At 37.6% G+C, this 26,444-nt stretch overlaps 1 protein-coding gene across 20 annotated transcripts in view; it reads left to right on the top strand.

The window, feature by feature from the left end:
* The window catches only part of BBS9 (Bardet-Biedl syndrome 9), a 458,699-nt gene that overhangs the window by 113,433 nt on the left and 318,822 nt on the right, over positions 1–26,444 (top strand). For 17 of the 20 annotated variants that reach the window (XM_081533569.1, XM_081533584.1, XM_081533581.1 and 14 more), the window contains 2 exons: positions 11,094–11,268; positions 18,072–18,156. In XM_081533569.1, the coding sequence (XP_081389695.1) occupies positions 11,094–11,268; positions 18,072–18,156 (260 nt within the window). Of the gene's footprint in view, positions 1–5,529; positions 5,663–11,093; positions 11,269–18,071; positions 18,157–26,444 lie in introns of all 20 variants that reach the window. The other 3 variants (XM_081533588.1, XM_081533587.1, XM_081533586.1) reach the window with 1 other exon arrangement.

Below are 26,444 nucleotides of genomic sequence, written 5' to 3'. Positions count from 1 at the left end.
TAGAGAAATTGCCGTTTTGAGGAAAGTAAGCTTAAAATAGAAAATCATGTTGGGTAGACAGAAACGCACACAGACCTAGGTTTTGAGAGATTTTCCATAGTTCTTGAAGTCTTAAAAAACCCTTTGCTTTGGCAGAAAGGGTGAATTTCTGATTTGGTGTGTGCTCCTTCCCACATTAAATTTTATCGTTTTTGGTCTGAAGGATATTTTTCCTCCCAATTTGAAATTATTCACATAATTTGGTCTGTAAGAAACTAGTAATCCAGTAACATTAATTACTTACCATTTATTGATGCTTACCAGGTACCAGCCAGTATGTTTTTTTTTTTGTATTGTGTCCTGACTATAGCATCAAACAATCTCCTAAACGACTGCTTTGCAGACGAGGAAACCTGCTAGAGCTTTCAGGGTTGAAATAAGTTTGCGGCAAATCTGGACTTCAGTTGTGGCTTTGCCATCAGTTCTGATGAGAATGCCTGCCATCTTCATCAGCAGTGTCTCCCACCACTCAACACCCTCCCTCAGTGTTTACTGATCTTAGTCCTCTTTAAACATGGCTCTCTTTTAATCCTGTAATCCAAGACTTTGAATGGTGTGCTTTCTGCTTTTGCTTTCCTGAATGTCTGGCAAACTCTTTCTCAGCCTGCAAAACCCAAGTGTTATTTCTGTACTGAAGCTTTTCTTAATCTTTCCAGATACTGTTAATCATACTTCCGTACATAATTTTTAAAATTATTTTAGTATGCCTCTGTTCTCACATTGTTGTAACTCCCATATTCTGAGAGTAGCAACCGTCTCTGCTAGCACATGCTAGGTACAGTGAATGTTTGTGGAATTTGTTGAATGAATGGGAATTCTGGAGAGTATTATCAAACCTTTCATGATCATTGCATCTGACAATGTAATTCACCTAATATTTTGTGGATGCAAGTGATAATATAATGTTTAGGACCTCCTTTTAAACTCTAACACTGCATTCATATTGAATCTGTCACATGTGATGCTAATTTAATGAATGGTTGTAATTTCTTTATAATATGTTATTAACCTTGTTCACAGTTTTGGGGGAGGAAATTGTGATAAATAACTTGGTGGAACACACACTAGTGGTCTTTGTAAGCCTATTAAAGTTCCTATTAAAAAGAGAGACATTAAAATGTCAAAAGGCAAGTTCATAGGAAGAGTTAGTATGTAGTCCCAATTTTTATTTTTTTCAGTCTTAAAGTAATTACTCTCATGAAGTTATTTATTGGGGTAACACTTGAATAATAGTCGAGAATTTGTATAATTTTTCCCTGGTACATTCTTAATAATGTTAGCCATTTAGCTCAACACATGTATCCTATTTGTTGATTTCCCCTGTTTTCTTAGGGCTTTAAGAAATGATATTTAATGGCAAGTTTACAATCTTGCAGGCTGTAGAAATCTACCTACCATTTGTTTTTAAGTCAGTATCTGTTGAAATCCTACTTTGAACATTTTTTCATCCTTGCTCATAGCAAACATGTTGTATCATTTTTGAGTTAAGTTTGCATAAAGATCAATAAGTTAGCGTTTCAGTTTTTCTGTAACAACAACAAAACCTTTTTCTGTGCATGCATAAGGCAAGCGAGCGGAAGTTCCACAGACGTTTGGACTCTTCTGTTCATATGCATCAGTCTCTTGATGTTTCCTGTCTGCCTTTTGGACTACCTATACAGCTGTTTTTTCATGTGTTTTCAGACTTGGAGAAGGACCAAGTATTTTTGACAGCTGCATGCTGAACTGCAATATACGCTTGGCCACAGGTCACGTTTGCATTTCTTCACTTGTATTTTTCCTCAGTGTGTAAAAGAAATATGAGCATAGAGAGATTCAGAAAGCATGTAGCGTGCTGAGTAATGGTAGTCTCCTTTCATGTATGCCCCTCCACTTACTCTGCTACATAGATTCCACAGGAAGAAAAAGACAGCAGAAAAATGGAGGAAATGGTATTCAGAACTACCCTCCATGGGCCCTTTGTTGCTATAATAATGAATGATGGAAAATGCTCTGTGTCATGCATGGTGGAAGGAACTGAGATGGGTGCACGCGCACACACACACACACACACACACACACACACGCACGTGCGCTCACACACCCACAGGGCTACAGACCATTTTAATGAATGTGCTATAATTTAGTAAAATTATAACTGTTAAACTAGCAGTTAATTCAACATATAATTACTTACCAGTTTATACATCATGTTAAAGCTTTGACTGTATGATATTTTATCACCAGGAAATGGGATACACTTTTTAATAAATATTCATTTCATGAAGTTGCCATAATAGAACTTTCTTGCTTTCACTCACCCATCCCCACAGCCACAGAATTTTTTCTTTGTCTTTGGAAATGAAAAATACGGATTTCCAAAATTCTTTCAAAATGATTTTGCTAGGTCTTTTGTCAGTTTGTCCCTAGATCTTGCAATTAGCGTTTCAAATCACAATGCTTATTTTTCTCTCATCATGGTTAAGATTAATGAGATAAACATCCAGATTTTAAATTCTGGTGAAATCTCCAAACCTTCCTAATTATTCCAACTTTAAAAGATATTTCCCCTGTATTGTTTAGCCATGCTTTTTGAGGAAGCATCACTTAGATATTGTCATCTTTGCTTTTACATTTCATGCCCTATTGCTAAAACTTGATCCATTTCATTATATCAAATCTAGCTGCCTCTGTATCTTTTCCTAATGTGTTCTTTTTTCTCTTGCAGAAATTTCCTCTGCTTTTCACTTTGATTCCTTTTCATTCTACCTATCCTTCTCAGTCTAGGCATTCTCAGTTGAGAGGTAGGATACATCCTACCTCTATCATGAAAGCTTTCACAGGAAACTCACCATAATGAAGTTCTTTGGTTTTCTATAGTACTTAGTCTGTTTCACATCATTTAGATTCTATTTGTTAGCGTATGTTATTTTAAAAAATGGATCTAGTGTGTTATAATGGAGTCAGATTCTGGTTTGAGTATTGTCATTTTTTTAATTCTTTGGCATTAGACAAATTATTTGAGCTCTGTGGTTTTCAGTCTTCTCATGTGTAAAATGAGACTATTGTTAGTAAAGCATGTAGCTATATGTTGGGTAAATGTTTAACACAAAGGAGGGAATATAACAGGTGCTCAGTAAATGGCAGTAGTAATTTGCTGTTCTGTGTTTCTTACAGCTTCTAATATAATACTGAGCATGTGGTAAAGACAGAGTATGGTTCATGGCTAGGTCATTTAAATAGCTCCTGAAATCCCATTGCTTTTATGAAGGCTTCCTGTTGGCTTCTGTATTAGAACTACAGAACTTTCATGGCTTCTCTAGACCATTCTTTCTTTTCCCATTATCTGTAAGGGGATCCTTTGGTATGTTTTCTGAAGTGACTTCCAAAACAGTGATTTGAAGGAATTATTTATTCATTTTTGAGTAATGTTTTGGATTGATCCATACATTTTTCTAAACGTCAGTGGCCAGGATTGTAATAAATAAAACATTTTTCATGTACTTAAAATGCAGTATGTGAAACACATAGAATAGAGTCTCAGCCAATCTGAGCTGCAGATGAATAAATTATTCTGCCTAGCTTACTTCAGCTCAACAGATGTTTATAATGTATCTCCTGTGTGCTAGGCATTTTCTAATTGTTGGATTTACAAAGATGAGTAAGGTTTACCTTCCTGCATTTGAGTTTAACCTAGAATAATGAGAGACACAAAAATAGATCATTTCAGTCAGTCACTAGTTGTGAGATGAAGGTAAGGGTGGGGCTCTCTGGGATCACAGTTGGAGGAGGGTAATTGAAGGGAAAGAGAAAGTTTCTGGGGAGACATGAGCTTCAGCCTGTGATGCCTCTCAGAGGACAAATGGATTGATCCACTTGGCTCAGGGACAGAGACCCAACTCAGCTTCAACATTCATGAGAATTTATTACCTGTAAAGTTCATGAATAGGTTTGGCTCCAAGTGAGACTTGATGCACTAGCTCAGACAGTTAAGAGCTGATCTCTTAACTGCACCCTTGTAAAAGTCAAATGGCTTCTGTGATTCCAGACCTTATCCGCCTCACATGTGACTCCCCGGGGGGAAGAGTAGGGTTTTTTTTTAGTTTCTTCTCAGTTTAGGGATTTAATTTCTTTCATTGGCTGTAAATTATAACCATCCTTTAACCAATCACTGTGACTAGTGGGATATTAATTAGTTTACATAAGTCAGGGCCTACCTATCCTCAAGTTTAGAATGAAGTCAGTTGCATTCAAGCTTTGTGGCTAAAGATGGGAGGAGAGGGGAATGGATGACCAGGATGCATCCAGTATATATTCACTATCCCAGTGGAAGAAAATTGTGAGAATTTTTTTTTGGGGGGAAAGGTAATAACATAAGCAAAAGCAAGGAAGTGTGTACCATCATGATGTACGTGGGAGACAGGAAGTATTTAAATATTAATACAGCATGTAGTGTGAGACTTAGAAAATAATTATAAAAATAATAATGTGATGCAGTATTTAACCCCTGCTGGATCTTCTGATTTTCATACATTGCTTAATTTAATTCTCACAACACCTAACTGGGTAGGTACATCATCTTGTAGATAAGTACTGGGTACTAGGTACGTGCATCATCTTGTAAGTAAGGAATTTGATCCCAAAGTAACAGCTAATAATTGGTTGAGCTGGACTAAACTCAGATTATCTGACTCTAGAGGCAGCCCATGTGGACATGACAGTATAGTACTTTCCTCTATATTGCTAGAGTTTCAGCAAAAAAGACTTCATATATCATGCTAAGGAGCCAAGTTTTCTCTGGGGCTCACGTTTTCTTCAAGCTCTAGGTCTGTTGTAACGTGCGAAAACAGTGGTTCTCAAAGTTTATCATGCATCAAATAACCTCTTGTCGTTGCTTAGTCACTAAGTTGTGTCCAACACTTTTTGGACCCCATGGACTGTAGCCTGCCAGGCTCTTCTGTCAGTGGAAATGTCCAATCAAAAATACTGGAATGGGTTGCTGTTTCCTTCTCCTGGGGATCTTCCTGACCCAGGGATCAAACCCATGTCTCCTGCATTGACAGGCAGATTCTTTACTACCTAAGTTACTAGGGAATACTGAAACAACCTCTAGGGGCTTGTTAAAACCTAGACTTCTTGGGCCCTATCATCAGAGTTTCTGATTCCACAGAGTTAGAGTGGGACTCTAGGGTTTGCATTTCTAAGAATTTCCTTAGACAATACTGATGCTGGTGGTCTGGGGGCCACAATTTGAAGAGCACTTCTTTGAGGTCTTTGGGAGGCTGCGGTTCAGTGACATTCAACATATTGAAAAGGACTTAAATTTTACTGGTACGTTTACTTGGAAGTATACATGTCTTGATCTCACATTCTTTTACAATACAGAGACTATATTTTGGTTATAGTAGTATCCTTCCCCATAGTTCAATGAAACAATGCATTTCATTGATTGGATTTCTTCTGTCTCTGATTCTTGACTTACTAAGATTAAATGTATTGCTCTCCTCCTAGGTCCTGCTCAATTTACTAGTGGTCACTACTGTCCTTGGTGATTGAAAAAGTGCGTTTGTCTACAAAAGGAATATATCTGAACACTTTACTTTGTTTACATTTTTATTGCGAAAAATTTAAATATCAGAATAACGTGAGTCTCAATATTAACACCATTTAGAGTCAACAGTTGTAAATGTTTAACATATACATGTATACATACTTTTTTATGAATGATTTGAGAGCAAATTACAGATCTTGTGCCACTTCACTCAAACCTGTTGCAACACATATTTAATAAGAACATTCTCTTATGTAATCACACCATGATCACACTTAAGAAAATTAACAATTATTCCTACTGTTATCTAACATGTATTCATATTCCAATTTCCCCAGTTGTTCCAATGTCTTCTATATCTGGTTGTGTTTTGGTACGAGAGTCTAAATCAAGTGAAATTAAATTTTAAGAATCAGCAAAGCTGGATGGGTCTTTATGCTCAGATAAGTTCTGTGTTATTTAAAATACAAATTTGGTTGCTTTAATAAAGACCCAACTTAATTAAGGAAGATGTTTATTTCTGTCAAATTTGATCACTTGGAGATGAAGTGGCCCAGGACTGGTAGGCAGCTCTTTTGCTTTCAATATGTGGCTTCTGAGGCCAGGATAGCTGTTCCAGCCCTATCATCATGCTGGGAAGAGAGGAAGAGAGTGTATACTCAGTCCTTTTAAGGGTATGTCTGGATGGTGCACATATCACCTTGCACCTATCTTATTGGCAAGAAAGTAATCATATGATATATCTGTCATATAGGCCTGAAGATACAGGCTTTAATTCTGTCTGGATGGCTTTGTGTCTAGAGTTAATTCAAGTACACACACAGCATCCATACAAACTCATACCTTATAGTTTGAAAACTTTAATATAATAAGTATAGTAGATAAAGAATAGATAGAAAAACTTAAAACAGTGACCGAAAAACCTACTATGCATTATAAAAGAATTTGAGCACTGAGGGAATACTTTTCAAAACAGCATTAACAGGAACAATCTCTTTCTCTTTAGAGATGCCAGAGTGATTCAGATGTGTGTTTAGTGAACATATGCTAAGACAATATTCAACCTGAAACATGTCTCAGACTGCTTAAAATGGTTAAATTTATTGAATCAATCAAGATGGGGTGGAGTATGTTGCAGTAATAAGGACCCAAAATCTCAGTTTGTTTTCTTTTAAAAACACTCCTTTGGCAACACATTTTTCTTTTTAAAAATTGCCCTTGTTTCCATAATCAGATACAGTAATAAGATTGCCATCAATTTCTATACAATTTCATTTGTTTTTGAGTAAAGTATTCTTTAAACTTCAACATTTAGGTATATGTACTATATTGAACCTGTTGTTTAGTCGCTCAGTCATGTCCGACTCTGTGACTCCATGGACTGTAGCCAGCCAGGCTCCTCTGTCCATGGAATTCTCTAGGCAAGAATACTGGAATGGGTTGCCATGCCCTTCTCCAGTATTGACCCTGATATCAAGGTAATATGAAATAGTTACTATAGGACTTACTGTACACAGTAAGTATGAGTTAGAGATGACAGATTAATTAGAAGGCTGACCTTTTGTTTATTTCCTTAGAGTAACTTAATTTTCCTTTGACAGAATTCTTCCCTTTGTGATATTTAGACAATAGGATATACTAATCACACTAGCAGAATGTGAAAAGTTTTAGCCACTGGATCTTTCTCAGATTAGAGATACTATCAGTTCAGTCACTCAGTCATGTCCAACTCTTTGCAACCCCATGAACTGCAGCACGCCAGGCTTCCCTGTCCATCACCAACCCCCAGAGCTTGCTTAAACTCATGTCCATCGAGTCAGTGATGCCATCCAACCATCGAGTCCTCTGTTGTCCCCTTCGCGTCCTGCCTTCAATCTTTCCCAGCATCAAGGTCTTTTCAAATGAGTCAGTTCTTTGCATCAACTGGCCAAAGTATTGGAGCTTCAGCTTCAACATCAGTCCTTCCAATGAACACCCAGGACTGATCTCCTTTAGGATGGACTGGTTGGACCTCCTTGCAGTCCGAGGGACTCAAGAGTCTTCTCCAACACCACAGTTCAAAAGCATCAATTCTTTCGCGTTCAGCTTTCTTTGTAGTCCAACCCTCACATACATACATGACTATTGGTAAAACCATAGCTTTGACTAGACGGACCTTTGTTGGCAAAGTAACATCTCTGCTTGTTAATATGCTGTGTAGGTTGGTCATAGCTTTTCTTCCAAGGAGCAAGTGTCTTTTAATTTTATGGCTGTAGTCAGTATCTGCAGTGATTTTGGAGCCCAGGAAAAAAAAGTCTCTCACTGTTTCCATTGTTTCCCCATCTATTTGCCATGAAGTGATGGGACCTGATGCCATGATGTGAGTTTTCTGAATGTTGAGTTTTAAGCCAGCTTTTTTACTCTCCTCTTTCACTTTCATCAAGGGACTGTTTAATTCTGTTTTGCTTTCTGCTGTAAAGGTGGTGTCATCTGCATATCTGAGGTTACTGATATTTCTCCTGGCAATCTTGATTCCAGCTTGTGCTTCATCCAGCTCGGCATTTTGCATGATGTACTCTGCATATAAGTTAAATAAGCGGGTGACAATATACAGCCTTGACGTACTCCTTTCCCAATTTGGAACCAGTCTGTTGTTCCATGTCTGGGCTTAACTTGCTTCTTGACCTGCATACAGATTTCTCAGGAGGCAGGTCAGGTGGTCTGGTATTACCATCTCTTGAAGAATTTTCCACAGTTTGTTGTGATCCACACAGTCAAAGGCTTTTGCGCAGTCAATAAAGCAGAAGTAGATGTTTTTCTGGAACTCTCTTGCTTTTTCCATGATTAAACAGATGTTGGCAGTTTAATCTCCGGTTCCTCTGCCTTTTCTAAATCCAGCTGGAACATCTGGAATTTCATGATTCATGTACTGTTGAAGCCTGGCTTGGAGAATTTTGAGCATTACTTTGCTAGCGTGTGAGATGAGTACAATTGTGTGGTAGTTTGAGCATTGTTTGGCATTGCCTTTCTTTGGAATTGGAATGAAAACTGACCTTTTCTAGTCCTGTGGCCACTGCTGAGTTTTCCAAATTTGCTGGCATATTGAGTGCAGCACTTTCACAGCATCATCTTTTAGGATTTAAAATAGCTTAATTGGAATTCCATCACCTCCACTAGCTTTGTTTGTAGTGATGCTTCCTAAGGCCCACTTGATTTCACATTCCAGCATGTCTGGCTCTAGGTAAGGGTTCAGACCTCGTGGTTATCTAGGTTGTGAAGATCTTTATTGTATAGTTCTTCTGTGTATTCTTGCCACCTCTTCTTAATATCTTCTGCTTCTGTTAGGTTTCTAGACATATATTAGACATACTATTTCTGTCCTTTATTGTGCCCATCTTTTCAAGAAATGTTCCCTTGGTATCTCTAATTTTCTTGAAGAGATCTCTAGTCTTTCCCATTGTATTGTTTTCCTCTTTTTCTTTGCATTGATCACCGAGGAAAGCTTTCATATCTCTCCTATTCTCTGGAACTCTGCATTCAGATGGGTACATCTTTCCTTTGCTCCTTTGCCTGTAACTTCTCTTCTTTTCTCAGCTCTTTGTAAGGCCTCTTGAGACAACCATTTTGCTTTTTTGCATATCTTTTTTCAGAGATGCTCTTGATTCCTGCCTCCTGTACAATGTCACGAACCTCAATCCATAGTTCTTCAGGCACTCTGTCTATCAGATCTAATCCCTTGAGTCTGTTTGTTACTTCCATTGTATAATCATAAGGGATTTGATTTAGGTCATACCTTAATGGGCTAGTGGTTTTCCCTGCTTTCTTCAATTTAAGTCTGAATTTGGCAATAAGGAGTTCATGTTCTGATCCACAGTCATCTCCCAGTGTTGTTTTTGCTGACTGGATAGAGACTGTAGTATAGAAATCATCATCATCGTCATCTTCTCAGTATATTTTAAGAATTGTGAATTTTGTAGTTAATATTTTTACAGAATAATAGTAGAAAACACTTCATAATCAGTTTATAGTTTTGGGACTTCCCTGGTGGATCAGCTGGTAAAGAATCCGCCTGTGATGTGGGAGACCTAAGTTCGTTCCCTGGGTTGTGAAGATTGCCTGGAGAAGGGAATGATTACCCATTCCAGTCTTCTGGCCTGGAGATTTCCATGGACTACATTGTTTAGTCCATGGGGTCGCAAAGAGTCAGAAACAGCTGAGCGACTTATAGACTAATGCTGCTGCTGGTGCTAAATCGCTTCAGTTGTGCCCAACTCTGTGCGACCCCATAGACGGCTCCACCGTCCCTGGCATTCTCCAGGCCAGAATACTGGAGTGGGTTGCTGTTTCCTTCTCCAAGGCATGCATGCATCCTAAGTTGCTTCAGTCGTGTCTGACTCTGTGCGACCCTATGGACAGCAGCCCAGCAAAGCTCCTCTGCCGATGAGATTCTCCAGGAAAGAATAATGGAGTGGGTTGCCATTTCCTTCTCCATTACCGACTAATGCTTACAGATTAATAGTAGAAAACACTTCAAAATCAGTTGATAGCTTATGACAGTCGATGATTAGTATTATTCAGTATTAATTGTTTTCTCTCCCAACAGTGCTCAACACTGATTTGTATAAATACATGTATAATACATGTCTGTGGATTTGGTGTGCTGTGTTTGACTGATGTTTAAGTCTTGTGAAAATATGGGCTGACATACTATGAAGACGAGAAATAGCCTGGTGCAGAACAGTTTATTGTTCTGATTTTGGAAAAAATGATATCTTGCAGAGTCATGACTGTTCTCAGGGATTATCTTGAGCTAGAAATTTTAGCTCATATTAAAAAGCAGAGACATTACTTTGTCAACAAAGGTCCGTCTAGTCAAGGCTATGGTTTTTACAGTGGTCATGTATGGATGTGAGAGTTGGACTATAAAGAAAGCTGCATGCCAAAGAATTGATGCTTTTGAACTGTGGTGTTGGAGAAGACTCTTGAGAGTCCCTTGGACTGCAAGGAGATCCAACCAGTCCATCCTAAAGGAGATCAGTCCTGGGTGTTCATCCATAGGACTGTTGTTGAAGTTGAAACTCCAATACTTTGGCCACCTGACACGAAGAGCTGACTCATTTGAAAAGACCCTGATGATGGGAAAGATTGAGGGCAGGAGGAGAAGGGGATGACAGAGGATGAGATGGCTGGATGGCATCACTGACTCAGTGGACATGGGTTTGGGTGGACTCTGGGAGTTGGTGATAGACAGGGAGGCCTGGTGTGCTGTGGTTCATGGGGTCACCAGGAGTCGGACACGACTGAGCGACTGAACTGCAGTGAAATGAAAACAAATATATTTAAAACTATAGACATGAATAATGAAAAAACTGGGAAATGTGTATACAGTGAAATACAATAATCTTTTAGCTATATTGGTTTGCATTCTAATATTTAAGCTGCTCATTTTGCCCCGGGGGGGAAAAATTAACTGTGTTGAACAACGATAAAATCATTGTATTTATAAAAAGAATATGTCATTTAATTTCCTTTAATTTTTCTTTAGGTCGTGATTTAATTTGTATCCAGTCTATGGATGGGATGCTGATGGTGTTTGAGCAGGAAAGCTATGCTTTTGGGAGATTTCTCCCTGGTTCTCTTTTACCCGGCCCTCTTGCTTACAGTTCCCGTACAGATTCCTTCATTACTGTTTCTTCCTGCCATCAAGTGGAAAGTTACAAGTGAGTATGGATCTTGAATCTTTGGAATCATGAGTTTTTTGTGTTTGTGTGTGCTGCTGACGACAGAGGATGAGATGGTTAGATGGCATCACCGACTCAATGGACGTGAGTTTGGGTAAACTCCTGGAGTTGGTGATGGACAGGGAGGCCTGGCGTGCTACAGTTCATGGGGTTGCAAAGAGTCGGACACAACTGAGGGACTGAACTGAACTGAACTGATGCTGCTGATAAATTCTTTTCCACAAAGGGCTTGAATATTGCAAATAAAAAGGAGAGTGATTTTGTTGTTATAATGTAATTGTGGTGACTTAGTGGATATAATTCACATATAAAATATTTGCAAGGCAGTATAGTGCAGAGATCGAGAAGAAGGAGTTGGAGAGGCACACGTGGATTGAAGTCCTGATTTTGTGCTGACAGCTGTTTAATACAGTGTCCTTATCCTGAATGTAAAGGAGATAGCAACATCTATTTCGACAAACTTGTTAGAAGGATTAAGTGTATGTTAAGTTACCACAGTGTGTGCATGTGCGCACGCACGCGCATTCAGCTGTGTCCAACTCTTTGCGACCCTATGGACTGCAGCCCACCAGGCTTTTCTGTCCATGGAATTTTCCAGGCAAGGTTACTGGAGCGGGTTGCCATTTTCTCCCCTAGGGGTTCTTCCTGACCCAGAGATGGAATCTGCATCTTTTGCATCTCTTGCATTGGCAAAAGGATTCTTTACCTCTAGTGCCACCCCATAGAAAATGCTCAATAATTATTGTGATTGTTTCCTGAATTATAAATAATAAAACACAGTGTGAATGAAAAAAACCCAGATACAAATACATATATAGAATGATTTTATAACAAAAAAAAATGTATGTGACGGGGGAAAAATACTGGCAAGAAATACAAGTGTTATTATGAATGTTTTTTAAAGAACAGTTCACAGAAGTGAAGTATGAAAATGACCCTTTTCGCTGGAAATTTTTATCGTTTTTGGTGAATTGTGTTTGAGAGAGACCCTTTTTTCTTCTACCAGCTAAGTTTCAATAAGAATTATGGTTTTGAGTTTTGGAGGCTGTGCTTTTTGTTGGACAAGAGAAAGGGGAAAAAATGTAGATATCCATTCTGGGAAAAGAAATAGTCTTGGAGAATTGTAATATCTTCAGTAATTTTATTGTTGTTATCTTACTGATGGCAGCATTTGAAACTTTTAAACATCTAGGCAGCACTTCATTATAGCCTTTCAGTATTGTTTTTGGCCACATGATTTTTCCCAAGACAGGAAGGAAGTATATAAATTCATCAGGCAACAGCTGTAAATTTTTGCCTCAAGTTTTATTATTGTGTATATTGCAAGTTAACGTAGTTTTCCCTTGATAAGTGACCATCTACGCTTTGAGAATTATTGTTAAGGCAACGAGGATTTAAAACTCTGAAAATAAGCAAATATTTGTGACTAAGCAGAAGTTAACTGATGGAGGTAGTGTATCATTATGTCATATTCCTTCTACAATGCCTATGGCTCTTGTCCAAAGGAGATGAATAAGTTGTGGCATTGCTACTGGTAATAAATAAAATATTATAATTGTTTTGAGACACTGAGAAAAATATGTGTATAATTCATTCAATCCTGCCAAAACTTAAGCAATATTGAGGAGATCTCGTTTTCAGCTTTCCACCCTAGTTCTTGCCAAATAGTGTGATACTAGCAGTGTTACACTGGGGTCATGATATGAAGATTTGACTGTCCTATGACTTACTCTTTGAAATATGTGAATAGGAATTAATTTGATAATAACTCCAGGAGTGATTAGTTGAGGAAGCAATGTGTAGGTTTGCTTAATGTGAAGGTTTAATCTCACAGAAACTCATACTGTTTTAACTGTGGTAATTCTCCAGCATACTGGTCTATTAAATTGAACTTCATCTAGAATTAAAAAGTGCACACTTTATTTATTATATGAATCTTTTATAATGGTAAAATGCATGGGATTTGTGATTATTGTGAAATGATCACAATCAAGAGGGTTTATAACATTAAGAGGTATATTGTATTTATATACACTTTCAAGTATAATAGTTAGTTAAATGATAATCACAGTTTTAAATGATAATCACAGGTGTAATTTAGGATGGGACAAAGCACGAAAACTGTAGTTTTGGTCTTTGGAGACTTCATTAAATCTATTTATAATCAGTTAAAAATATAATCAGTTAATATAAAAGGCTTTTAAGACATAATTCATCTTCATTTTTGATATTGATATTTAATTACTTTGAATACAGATCAGTTATGTTTAGGTAGGAACTGGAGAAGGCTATGAGTCTTAAACTTTAGTGTACATAAAAATCACCTGGGCCTCCTTTTATAAAATGTATGTTTGCTGATTCTCAAGCCCCAACCCTGCAGATCTTGATTTAGTAGGTTTGGGGAAAAGATCCAGAAATCATCATTACAAATACACACTCCAGGTGCTTCTAATTCAGGGACACACTTTGAATGTTGTTTTTCTTTGGAAGTGAGAGAATCGTTTGCTTTTTTTGGTAGATAAGGGGCCTATGGCCATTCCCTTGGCCGTGTTTTTGCCAACTTGGACCGTCTTTTATTCTCTCTTTCTTTCCTTGTCAGAATTATTTAGGCAGTAAATCATGATCTGTCTACCTTTTTTCCCCTCTTATTCAGCTCTTGCTTTGCATTCTGATTGACATTCAGGTCTTTATCTTTTCAGTTGGATTTCTGTTTTTGTTATCTCTAATCTAGACTTTGAAGGGCCTTTCTGACGTCTATTCTTTTAAAGTAGATGTTTAACAAGATCTACTTGTTAATGAATGAAGGAATAAAATGTTAATGTTATGTTAACATTATGTTAATGAAATGTTAATATTAATGAATGAAGGAATGAAAAGTTTATGAGGAAACCTTCTATTTTGTTACTGGAATCTTTCAGTGAAAATGATTCTCACTAGCACAATCAAGAATGTTTTAGCTATAGCTGGAATGAAGGTAGTAATGCTTTGTTTCCAGAGCTCCCAATTCTAGTAGAATTCTACAGGTTAAATTATCAAAGTCCCAAAATCTCCTGGCACGCTTTCAGGTGACAGCTATTTTTCATTTGAAAATAAATGATTTTGGAGGGTTTACTTTTGTGTTTCTGTGACACCTCAATCCATCTTTTAGTTACTTGCTGCTGTTTTTATGATGTGATACAGAAGAGCACTAAATTATATGGTTGAGTTTGTCATTGGTGCTCTATGGGACCTGTTAAGCATTTGTGACTATTGGTTCAAAAAATACCACGGTTCACCTGGACTTGCTGTATTTGTGATTAGTGCCTATATGTTCTGAAAAATATGTATGACAGTCTTTCATGAATTTTTTTTTACATTGGACCTGATTATCCTTTCAGCACTTTGAATAAGGGAATTTTATTCTTTAGCTTATATCACTGAACACTTGAGTGATAAGAAAAAATATCCAAGTGTTCTATTTCAGAATTTCCAAGTCTGCTTGGAATTGTTCAGTTTTGGAAATAGATTTCCATGTACATTAATGATCCCAGTTAAGATAATTTAAGAAAGAATTGTAAAATAAATGCTATTGGAAGTTTGTCATCATCTAAATTTATTGCCAGTTATGTTTAGTAATAAAATCCTCTTCTGAGCTGTCTTCCAGGAAGAGAATTGTTCTGGATTTAGAAATCAGGAGTGAATTTTGGCTGTGTCTCTGCATGTTGTTTTGATGTTAATGAGACCACTTTAGGGGTTCAATTATGCCTCAGATGAAATAATAACTCTCTACAGTTATATAAAAAGCTTCAAACAGCTCAAAAGCTTTGGATTTTTGCAACAACCTCATTAATATCCATATCATCCTCTGGTAGTTTGGTGTCTGCAGGAAATGAACTGCCTATGTTAATTATTCCCTGAGGTTAGATCCATTAGGACTGGTCCATTAGAGCTGGTCCATTAGGACCAGCTCTGGACTGATGTTTTAGTCACCAGTGCACACTATTTCTGTTACGAACCAAGAAGACTAAAGGAATCCTATTTGCAGGTCAGAGTGTGAGGTGTAATTATTTGGCAGTTTTGAAGACCTAGGGATATTGAAGGTCATTCTCAGATGGTATTTGCTGCAACTGCCTATGGAATTTTTTAGCATGGTTTTACAAGGTTGAGATCTTCAGCCTCCTACCGTTTTTTGGTCTCATTTCCCATGACTTGTTCCTGTCTGCCAGGCATCTCTCCTAAGCTCCTGCTATGGCCTTTGATGTCTCTTTTACTGCTGCATGCCTTTGCATGTGTTGTTTGCTTTGCCATAATGTTTTTTAGTCTTTAACAGCATGATGAGTTTTCACTTATTCTTCAAAACCTAGCTTTCTCCTCCTTAACTGATACCAAGAACATACATATTTCCTCCACCTGTTGCAGGAAAGGGGCCCCATTCCAGGCCCGAAACTGGGCTCTTGTCTAACACTCGCAAATGAATTGTCCGAGGAGGCACATGTGCTGAAGAGATTTTATTGGGAAAGGGCACCCGGGTGGAGAGCAGTAGGGTAAGGGAACCCAGGAGAACAGCTCTGCCACGTGGCTCGCAGTCTTGGGTTTTATGGTGATGGGATTAGTTTCCAGGTTGTCTTTAGCCAATCATTCTGACGCAGAGTCTTTCCTAGTGGTTCACGCCTTGTTCAGCTAAGATGGATGCCAGAGAGAAGGATTCTGGGAGATGGTCGGAGATGTGGTGTCTCCTTTTGACCTTTCCCGAACTCTTCCGGTTGGTGGTGGCTTATTAGTTCCGTATTCCTTACCAGGGCCTTCTGTCATAAAACAACTCATGCAAATAGTTACTATGGTGCCTGGCCAGGGTGGGCGCTTTCAGTCAGTGTGGTTTCCCTAACACATCCATGTTACCGGTTTCTGCCGTCATATTCCTTTGGTACTTATATGCATGACAGTCAGCACAGTGCACTCCGAGTTACACTTACTTGTTTGTATTTTATATGAATCTCCGCAACTACTTTGGAAGGTCCTGGTGGATATGTAGTCATGTAGTAGTTTTCCCTCTTGTTAATACTTATATGAAATCCCTACTATATGTTTATTAATGAATGAACTTTATATGCATTAAGCTTTCTTATTAACTGGAAGACCGATTTTCATGAATGCAAAATCTATCATAATTCATAGTCATTTTTCATTCACTGAAAATTGGAGGCTTTTTACAAATGAAATATTGCTGACTGGGATAGAATACTTTATGAGTTGGTATATTACATTTGAATACTAATGTACATTTTAGTGCTTATTTAGATATTCTACATTGCCTTTCTTCATTAAGGTCCCTGATGTTTACACTATCAGACATCTTTCTCGGACAATAGGAGCAATCTGAATATATCTCTTTACCAATTTTTCTCTTACCTATTGAAAATGGAAAGGGATCTATCTATGAGCCTAAAATTTCTTCATTTTGAGTAGAATTATTACTCTAAAAATATACCATAAATTAATGGAAATAAGGGAATTTAAACTTTATTGTCTAAATTAATCATTTCTAAATTGAATGATATTTATCAGTTGATTTGAAGAATGGTCTGAACTAAATGTTACAATTTTTACAATAAAAAATTTATTTTATTGTATTATAATTGATTTACAATGTTGTGTTAAGTGTTGATATTGAAATAAAATACTGATAGAAAGTCCTAATGTCCATTACTGAGAACTTACTACATACCAGATAAATTACTAGGTGATTTATCCCTGTGTATATAGAAATCTGTTTCTGTCTATTTGTCAACCTGTCAGTTGATAATTGGGTACCTAGTGTATATCAGATACTGTGCTGTGCTAAGTTGCTCAGTCATGTCCAAGTCTTTGTGACCCCATGGACTATAGCCCACCAGGTTCCTCTGCCCATAGGGATTCTCCAGGCAAGAATACTGGAGTGGGTTGCTACGTCCTTCTCTAGGGAATCTTCCCAACCCAGGGATTGAACCCAGGTCTCCAGAATGCAGTCGGCTTCTTTGCTGCCTGAGCTACCAGGGAAGCCCAAGAATACTGGAGTGGGTAGCCTATTCCTTCTCCAGGGAACTTCCTGACCCAGGAATCAAACTGGGGTCTCCTACATTGCAAGTGGATTCTTTACCAGCTGAGCTACCAGGGAAACCCCATCAGATACTGTACCAGACATTAAATTATTTTTTAAATTTTTCTAACAATGCTTGAGTTAAGATTATTATTATTCCCATTTTATGGATAAGAAAGATTAAGACATAGAGTGATTAGTTTTCAAAAATTTACTCAACTAGTTAATGGTTTAGCTGGGAATTAAACTCAGACCTTCTGGGGTCCACATATATTAATAATTTCTACTACCACTTTTTTGGGGATGGTTGCAATAACTCATCTGGTTGTTTTGCATTATTTGTATTTTTTTCTATTTTGGGTTTTGGTACTGGATCTTTATTGAGTATTGTTATTTATCACATAAAATTCTAATGGGAGATACTTTGACATTTGGCAGAGCTGTTTCCCCAATATTGAATTTTGGGACATATGGTTATAATTTCTTTATCATTACAGTTTTACATAGTCTTAATGCCACAGTACAAATTCATCATCATTCAGTAGAATTCATTACTAAATTCATTCACTAAATTTTACAGTGTTTAAAATCAAGGAAAAGGTGATACATAAGATTTGTAGATTCTGTATATTTAAAAATTTAATTATATTGAGATTATGTGCTTTTAAAATAATTTACACTTTTGAACTATAAAGTCACTTACAGTTATTCCATATCTTTTAAACAGATACCAAGTACTTGCTTTTGCAACGGATGCAGATAAAAGACAAGAGACTGAACAACAAAAACATGGGTCTGGAAAAAGACTAGTTGTAAGGCCTTTTTAAAATATATAAAAATTTTAGTAATGTTATATCTAATCACAGATGTTTGTTCAGAATAAGAATTCCTGGGAAGAAAAATTAAAAAAATATATTTCAGCCATTTTCTGTGTTAAGGTTATGTCAGTGATCAAAGAATTTAGTTGGCTGTTATTGAGCAATGGAGACACATGCCTAGTCATGGCCACAATGTACCAGATTATAGAATTGTGCCACTAGGATTATAAATGTCCAGATGGGATCACTTTGAACTGAAATGGTTATAAAGTAACAAAATAAAAATTAAAAAATTCCTTTAATAGACAAAAAAGTTGCTACTAGTAAAGATGCATGATGAAATATGAGTAGAAGATGAAAATTTTTTCACAGCCTGCAAAGATTAAGTTTGTGTGCAAGTGAAAGTTTGATAACTTTGAAAAGTAGTTTGAAGAAAAATTGTTTGAGTTTTATGGTTTTTGGACTTATATTTAGATATTTAATCCACTCTGAGCTTATTTTTGTGTAAGGTGTGATGAAATGTTGTAATCTCATTCTTGCACATATAGCTGCCCAGTTTTCCCAGCACCGCTTATTGAAGAGACTGATGTGCTGCTGCCTGTGCATGCACCAATAATGACTGTCCTCTCCCTGCTTAGACATTGCTTTGGGTCTTAGCTGCCTTTATGTCTCATGACTGGGCTCTTTCCTCGGTCATATTAGCCTTCGCTCCAGTGTGGAGCTGCAATATGACCTAAGTGGGGCTGGAACATTCAGTTTGCTCATGAGGCAGTTGTGAAAAGCCAGTCAGCTACTCACAAAGTTCTTATCTGCACTTTCTGCCCTGTTTCAGGAGTGAACAAGCATGTGTACACTCCTTCGGGAACAGAATCTGGGCTTTCCTCAGCCTTCTTGTTAGTCCTGCCAGCACTCCAACCAGCCAAGAGGCTTGTCTTCATTGTGGAGGACCACAGGACTGGAGTGCCTAATATGTAGCTCCAACTGCTCACTCCCCAGGGAGGATCTCTGCCTGTGAAATCGCTCTTCTCCTCTGAGTCCTCTCCTTTGGGTAGAAGTGATCATTTCTCTTCCCTTGCTGCCTCATTACATGTGGATCTCTCTCTCAGCCTTGGTTGTACAGGAGTCTTTCTGCCAGTTTCCGTTATTTTTTGGTGAGAATTGTTCCACATATGGAGGTATTTCTGTTGTGTTTGATGCAGCAAGTGAGTTCTACATTTTCCAACTCTGCCATCTTGATTTCCTCCTCTAGGAGCAGAGATCTCCTCCATCTTCTAGCTTGCATTGTTCCCATAAGAAATCTTTCATCTTATCTTGGTTCCTTGGTACACAATATCTTTCTTCTCCATGTGTTTTTCAGATTTTTTTCTTATGACTTCTTTTGAGCAGTTAGCTTATAATGTGTTTTGTATAGTTTTCTTTCATTCCTTTTTTTGATGCTTATAGATTTGTTGAACTTAGTGTACTTGTGAATTTACAGTTTTCATGAAATTTAGAAAAATTTTTTAGCTATTCTTCAAAGATATTTTTCTGTTCTCCATCTTTTCTCCTCTTCACTCAGTTACACATACATTTAGGCTACTTGAAGTTACCCTACAGGTCACAGATTTGCTCTTTGTTTTAAAAAATTCTCTTTTCTATTTCATTTTGGATAATCTCTCTATTATGTTTTCAAGGTCACTAATATTTTTTCTATAATGTCTAATCTGGTATTAATTCCCGTCTAGTATAGTTTCTGGAGGAGGCAATGGCACCCCACTCCAGTACTCTTGCCTGGAAAATCCCATGGACGGAAGAGCCTGGTGGGCTGCAGTCCATGGGGTCGCGAACAGTCGGACATGACTGAGCGACTTCACTTTCACTTTTCACTTTCATTCATTGGAGAAGGAAATGGCAACCCACTCCAGTGTTCTTGCCTGGAGAATCCCAGGGACAGCGGAGCCTGGTGGGCTGCCATCTATGGGGTCGCGCAGAGTCGGACACGACTGAAGCGACTTAGCAGCAGTAACAGTAGCAGTATAGTTTCTATCTCTACAAGTTCAATTTAGGTGTTTTAAAAAATATCTTCCTTGTATACTTTTTAAATTAAATAGATATAACTTATTTAACATATGTATTATAAGCTGTATAGTATTATAAACTGTATATAATACAGTTTATTTATCTCTACATTATGGATCACATTTTCCTGTTTCTTTACATGCTTGATAATTAAAAAGAAAAACTAAAACTACTAAAAACCACCTTTTGGGTGGTTCTTTCCCTGGCTTTGAGTAATTTTCTGCATGAATGTGCTGATATGTACTCAGCTTATTTGAGAAGATTCTTAACAGATCTGAGTTCTGTCCCTGTGCTGCTGTCTAAGTTTTTATTAGATGCCAGGATATAGTCAGTTTTACTTTGTTCGAAGCTACATACTTTGGATTTCTATAAATCTTCTTGAGCTTCGGCCTGGAAGACAGTTAAGTTACTTGGAAACAGTCTGATCCTTTTTGATCTTGCTTTTAAGTCTTGTTAGGTGGGACCAGAGCAGTGCTCATTCTGGAGCTACTTGTACCCCCTCCTGAGATACTACCCTTCTGAATGTTCTTTCCAACTCCCTGTAAATTATGAGGTGTTCCAGTCTGGCTTGTGAGCACAGGCAGTATTCCAGGCCCTGTGTAAATGCTGGGCACTGTTACCGCTAATCCTTTTGGGTGGTTCTTTCCCTGGCTTTGAGTAATTTTCTACATAAGTGTGCTGATAAGTGCTCAGCTGAATATCTGAGAGAATTCTTAACAAGTCTCGGAGTTCTGTCCCTGTGTTGCTCTCCCTTTTTAGCATGCTGTCTTGTGAACTCTAGCTGCCTTGGTTTCTCTCAACTGTCAGCATTCATCTCCTCAACCCAGGAGGCCTTGTGGGCTTTGCCTGGATTTCTTCTCCCTGTGCCATGGCCTAAAAACTCTCTCATGGCTGGGGCAGTTATACCACTCACCTCATTTTTTTGTGTTTTCAAGGGATTGCTGTCTTTTGTTTTCTGATATCCAGTGCCTCGCAAACGGTTGTTTTAAACATTTTGTCCATGTTGTGGTTGTTTCAGGTGGGTCAGTAGAATGTTTTTCCTGTCACTGTATCATGGCTGGAAGTGAAAGGATTTTAAAATGATTGTTCTTAGTAAGCTACTGTGCATTTTGAGACTCATTAATTTAGAATGTGGTATATTTGTTAAGGGAAGTTTGCAAAGAGTGACGCTCAGTACCTAGTGAACTGAAAGTATTTAGTGGCTGGATCACAACCTGTGGCCTCAGAAACTGCTTATCCATTCTGAATGAATTGTCATCTGTCAGAGTCAGGGACACATCAGCCTGAGTTACAAGTGCTGACAAATAATGCTAGAATGCAAGTCTATTAAATTGTAATGAGAAATGTAACTACCTTAGGACTTGATGTTCATGTCTTTTGTTCAGTGGAATCTTTCTGCATAGGTGAACTACACTTGAACTAAGTGATAATTGAATAATTTATGTTTTTAAAAAAATATTTTTTAATTTTTAACTGTGCTGGGTCTTCCTTGCTGTGCAGGCTTTCCTCTAGTTGCAGCCAGTGGGGGCTACTCTCTAGTTGCGGTGGGAGGGCTTCTCATTGCGGTGGCTTCTCTTTTTGTGGAGCCTGGGCTCTAGGATGCATGGGCTTCAGTAGTTGTATCGTGTAGGCACAGTAGTTGCAGTTCTGGGGCTCCAGAACACAGGCTCAATAGTTGTGGCATAGAAACTTAGCTGCTTCATGGTATGTGGGATCTTCCTGGCCCAGGGATCAAACTTGTGTCTCCTTCATTGATAGGTGGATTCTTTTATCACTGAGCTACCAGGAAAGCCTGAATGATTTGTCTAAAAAAAATTTTTTTTGTTGTCAAATGATTTGGTGTTGAATCCTAATTTAGATGAAGATAATCTGATGCATAAATGTGCATAAATGCACGTTGCCTATATGCCCTATGCTGCCCTGTATTCTAGATTCTTCTTATATACACACTGATGATATTTGCCTCTCTGACTAGTCCCATTTAGATTTCATACCTTCTTCAGATATGTTAATCCTAAAGTAGATAGATTAATTCCTAAATCATTTTTTGAATGGTGTAAAATTTATATGTATCTTTAATGTGACTTTTCACATCTCTTCTTTGACCTTTTGTTTGTTGATTCTTGATTCTTGCTTCAAAGCCTAACTTTGAGGGTAATCTTACTTCCTCTTTGTCCAGATGCTTTTGTACATTCATCTCACTGTCATTGCTGTTTATAATATATGCCTATCATCCAAAGCTTTTCAAAATAGTATGTCTTTGCTCCTTTATGTTTTCTTGATTTAGAAACATTAATAACTGACTGGGGACTGATTTCTTTTTTTATATGTCCATTTTACATTCATTCTTTCATTATTTTAAGAAACATTTATTAAATATTGACCATGTTCTGAGAGATGAAGATACGCTAGAGGAGCTCTTAGGTATAGAGGATCCTATCTATACTACTATAGTAGCTTGACAACTGCTCTATATATGCATATTGATATTTTCAAAATTGTTTCTATATAAAAACATATTTATAGCAGTATTGCGGAGAAGGCAATGGCACCCCACTCCAGTACTCTTGCCTGGAAAATCCCATGGACGGAGGAGCCTGGTAGGCTGCAGTCCATGGGGTTGCTAAGAGTCGGACACAACTGAGTGACTTCACTTTCACTTTTCACTTTCATGCATTGGAGAAGGAAATGGCAACCCACTCCAGTGTTCTTGCCTGGAGAATCCCAGGGACGGGGGAGCCTGGTGGGCTGCTGTCTATGGGGTCGCACAGAGTCGGACACGACTGAAGCGACTTAGCAGCAGTAGCAGCAGCATGGCAGTATTGACTGTAGGTTTTGTTGATTTTTAAATTTGATTTGCAAAGTAAATGCAACAGCTTTCTTATGGAAAAATTTCAGTGGAGCAGATATCTTCTTTATGTGTATGTTTTTCAATAAGCCATTGACCCTCCCCTTCCTGACAGGACCTTAATACAGGCAGCTCATTTTGCATGCAATATTCTTCCACCCTCTTCTCTACCTGCCTTTTTTCCCTTTAGCTTTATTGAAGTATAATTGACAAAATTATGTAAACCTACTGTGTACAGTGAGATGTTTTGATATATGTATAAATTGTAAAATGATTACCAGAACTAAGCAAATTAACTTATCTCTCCCCTCATGTGTATATACATATATATGTGTGTGTGTGTGTGTATATATATTTGTGGTAGGATCATTAAGATCTCTCAACAAATTTTGAGTATACAATACAGTATTATAACTATATATACATTAGATCTTCAGAACTAATTCATCCTGCATAACTGAAACTTTGTACCCCTTGACCAGTATATCCTCATGTCTCCCATACCCCTGGAAACCAAAATTCTACTCTCTGCTTCTATTATTTTGACTTTTTGATTCCACAGATAAGTGAGATCATACAGTATTCATTTTTCTGAGCCTGACTTATTTCACTTAGCATAATGTCCTCCAAGTTCATCCATGTTATTGTAAATGGCAGGATTTTTTTCATTTTCAATTCAGTTTAGTTGCTTAGTTGTGTCTGACTCTTTGTGACCCCATGGACTGCAGCATGCCAGGCTTCCCTGTCCATCACCAACTCCTAGAGCTTGCTCAAACTCATGTCCATTGAGTTAGTGATGCCATCCAACCATCTCTGTCACCCCCTTCTCCTCCTGCCTTCAATCTTTCCCAGCATCACGGTCTTTTCAGATGAGTCAGTTCTTTGCATCAGGTGGCCAAAGTATTGGAGTTTCAGCTTCAACATCAGCCCTTCCTGTATCATGTTTTCTTTAACCATTCATCCATCATTGAAAGTTAGGTTGATTTCATCTTTTGGCTATTGTGAATTATGCTACAATGAACATGGGATGGCAGATATCTCCTCAGTATTCTGTTTTCACTTCCTTTGGATACATACCCAGAAGTGGGATTGCTGGGTCATATGGTAGTTCTATTTTTAATTTTTTGAGGAACCTCCATATTGTTTTCCATAGTAGATGTAATGTTTTATAGTCCTACCAGTAGTATACAGGGTTTGCTTTTCTGCACATTCTTACCAGCACTTATTATCTCTTTTCTTTTTGATAATAACCATTCTAAAAGATATAAGGTGATATCTTGTTGCATTCCCCTGATGGTTAGTGTTGGTGAGCATTTTTTAATGTATCTATTCATCATTTGTATGTCTTATTTTGAGAAATAAGACATTTAGGTCTTCTGCCCAGTTTTAAATCAAATATTTTTTTTTTTTTTTGCTGTTGAGCTGTCTGATGTTGACTTCTTATTGGATATATTTTCTCCCATTCCATAGATTGTCTCTTTACACTACTGATTTACACTCTTTACACTTTACTCTTTACACTTCCTTTACTGTGAAGAAGCTTTTTAGTTTTTTGATTGAATAAAAGACTTTAAATTCTATAATGCATTACAATTTTTAAAAGTTTCACATATATGATTTTATATAATCCCATAATAAGCTTTCTCTCTCTCTCTCTCTTTTTTTTCCTGTAGAAGCTTTTTAGTTTGATGAAATCCCCTTTGTCTATTTTAATGTTGTCTGTACTTTTGAGGTCACATCTGAAAATTCATTGAGCTTTTCCCTATGTTTCTTCTAATGACTGTACAGCTTTAGTTCTTATATTTAAGTCTTTAATCTATTTTGAATTGGTTTTTGTATATAGTATGAGATAGGGGTTCATTTTCATTCCTCTGCATGTGGATATCAAGTTTCCCAACACCATTTTTTGAAGATACTGTCCTATTCTGCATTGTATGTTCTTGGTACCTTTGTTGAACGTGAGTTGACTGTAAATGCAGAGTTCTATTTCTCAGCTCCCTGTTCTCTTCCATTGGTCTAGATGTTTATTTTTTTATGACAGTTCCATGCTATTTTGATTAGAATAGTTTTGTAGTGTATTTTGAAGTCAGGTAGTATGATGCTTCCAGCTTTGTTCTTTTTGCTCAAGATTGTTTTGGCTATTAGGTGTCTTGTGGGTTCACATGAATTTTGTACATTTTTTCTATTTCTGTGAAAAATGGCTTTGTAATTTTGATAGGAATTTGCATTTGTAGATCACTTTGAGTAGTATGGACATTTTAATGATATTAATTCTTCTAACCCATGAATATGGCATATCTTTTTATTTTTACTCTTCAATTTATTTTGTCAAAGTTTTATAGTTTTCAACATACAGATCTTCACCACCTTGATTATACTTATATGAGTGTATGAATTGCTGAATAGTGAATATCACATTGTTCAGTTCAGTTCAGTTAAGTCGCTCAGTCATGTGAAACTCTTTGTGACCCCATGGACTGCAGCATGCCAGGCTTCCCTGTCCATCACCAACTCCCAGAGCTTACTCAAACTCATGTCCATAGAGTCGGTGATGCCATCCAACCATCTGATCCTCTGTCGTCCCCTTCTTCTCCCGCCTTCAATCTTTCTCAGCATCAGGGTCTTTTCAAATGAGTCAGTTCTTCACATCAGGTGGCTGAAGTATTGGAGTTTCAGCTTCAGCATGAGTCCTTCCAATGAATATTCAGGACTGATTTCCTTTAGGATGGACTGATTGGATCCCCTTGCAGTCCAGGGACTCTCAAGAGTCTTCTCCAGCACCACAGTTCAAAAGCATCAATTCTTCGGCGCTCAGTTTTCTTTATAGTCCAACTCTCACATCCATACATGACTACTGGAGAAACCATAGCTTTGACTAGACAGACCTTTGTTGGCAAAGTAATGTCTCTGCTTTTTAATGTGCTGTTTAGGGTGGTCATAGCTTTTCTTCCAAATAGCAAGCATCTTTTAATTTCACAGCTGCAGTCACCATCTGCAGTGATTTTGGAGCCCCCCAGAATAATGACTGTCACTGTTTCCATTGTTCCATTGTTTTCCATCTATCTGCCATGAAGTGATGGGACCAGATGCCATGATCTTAGTTTTCTGAATGTTGAGCTTTAAGCCAACTTTTTCACTCTCCTCTTTCACTTCCATCAAGAGGCTCTTTAGTTCTTTGCTTTCTGCCATAAGGGTGGTGTCATCTGCATATCTGAGGTTATTGATATTTCTTCTGGCAATCTTAATTCCATGTTGTGCTTCATCCAGCCTGGAATTTCACATGATGTACTCTGCATATAAGTTAAATAAGCAGGGTGACAATATACAGCTTTGATGTACTCCTTTCCTGGTTTGGAACCAGTCTGTTGTTCTGTGT

The sequence above is a fragment of the Giraffa tippelskirchi genome, chromosome 10 (genome assembly GCF_054371585.1).
Source record: "Giraffa tippelskirchi isolate mGirTip1 chromosome 10, T2T-mGirTip1v1.2.pri, whole genome shotgun sequence".
NCBI classification, from domain to species: domain Eukaryota; kingdom Metazoa; phylum Chordata; class Mammalia; order Artiodactyla; family Giraffidae; genus Giraffa; species Giraffa tippelskirchi.
Note: the sequence above shows the minus strand (reverse complement) of the source record. Positions and strands in the feature narration are given on the sequence as shown.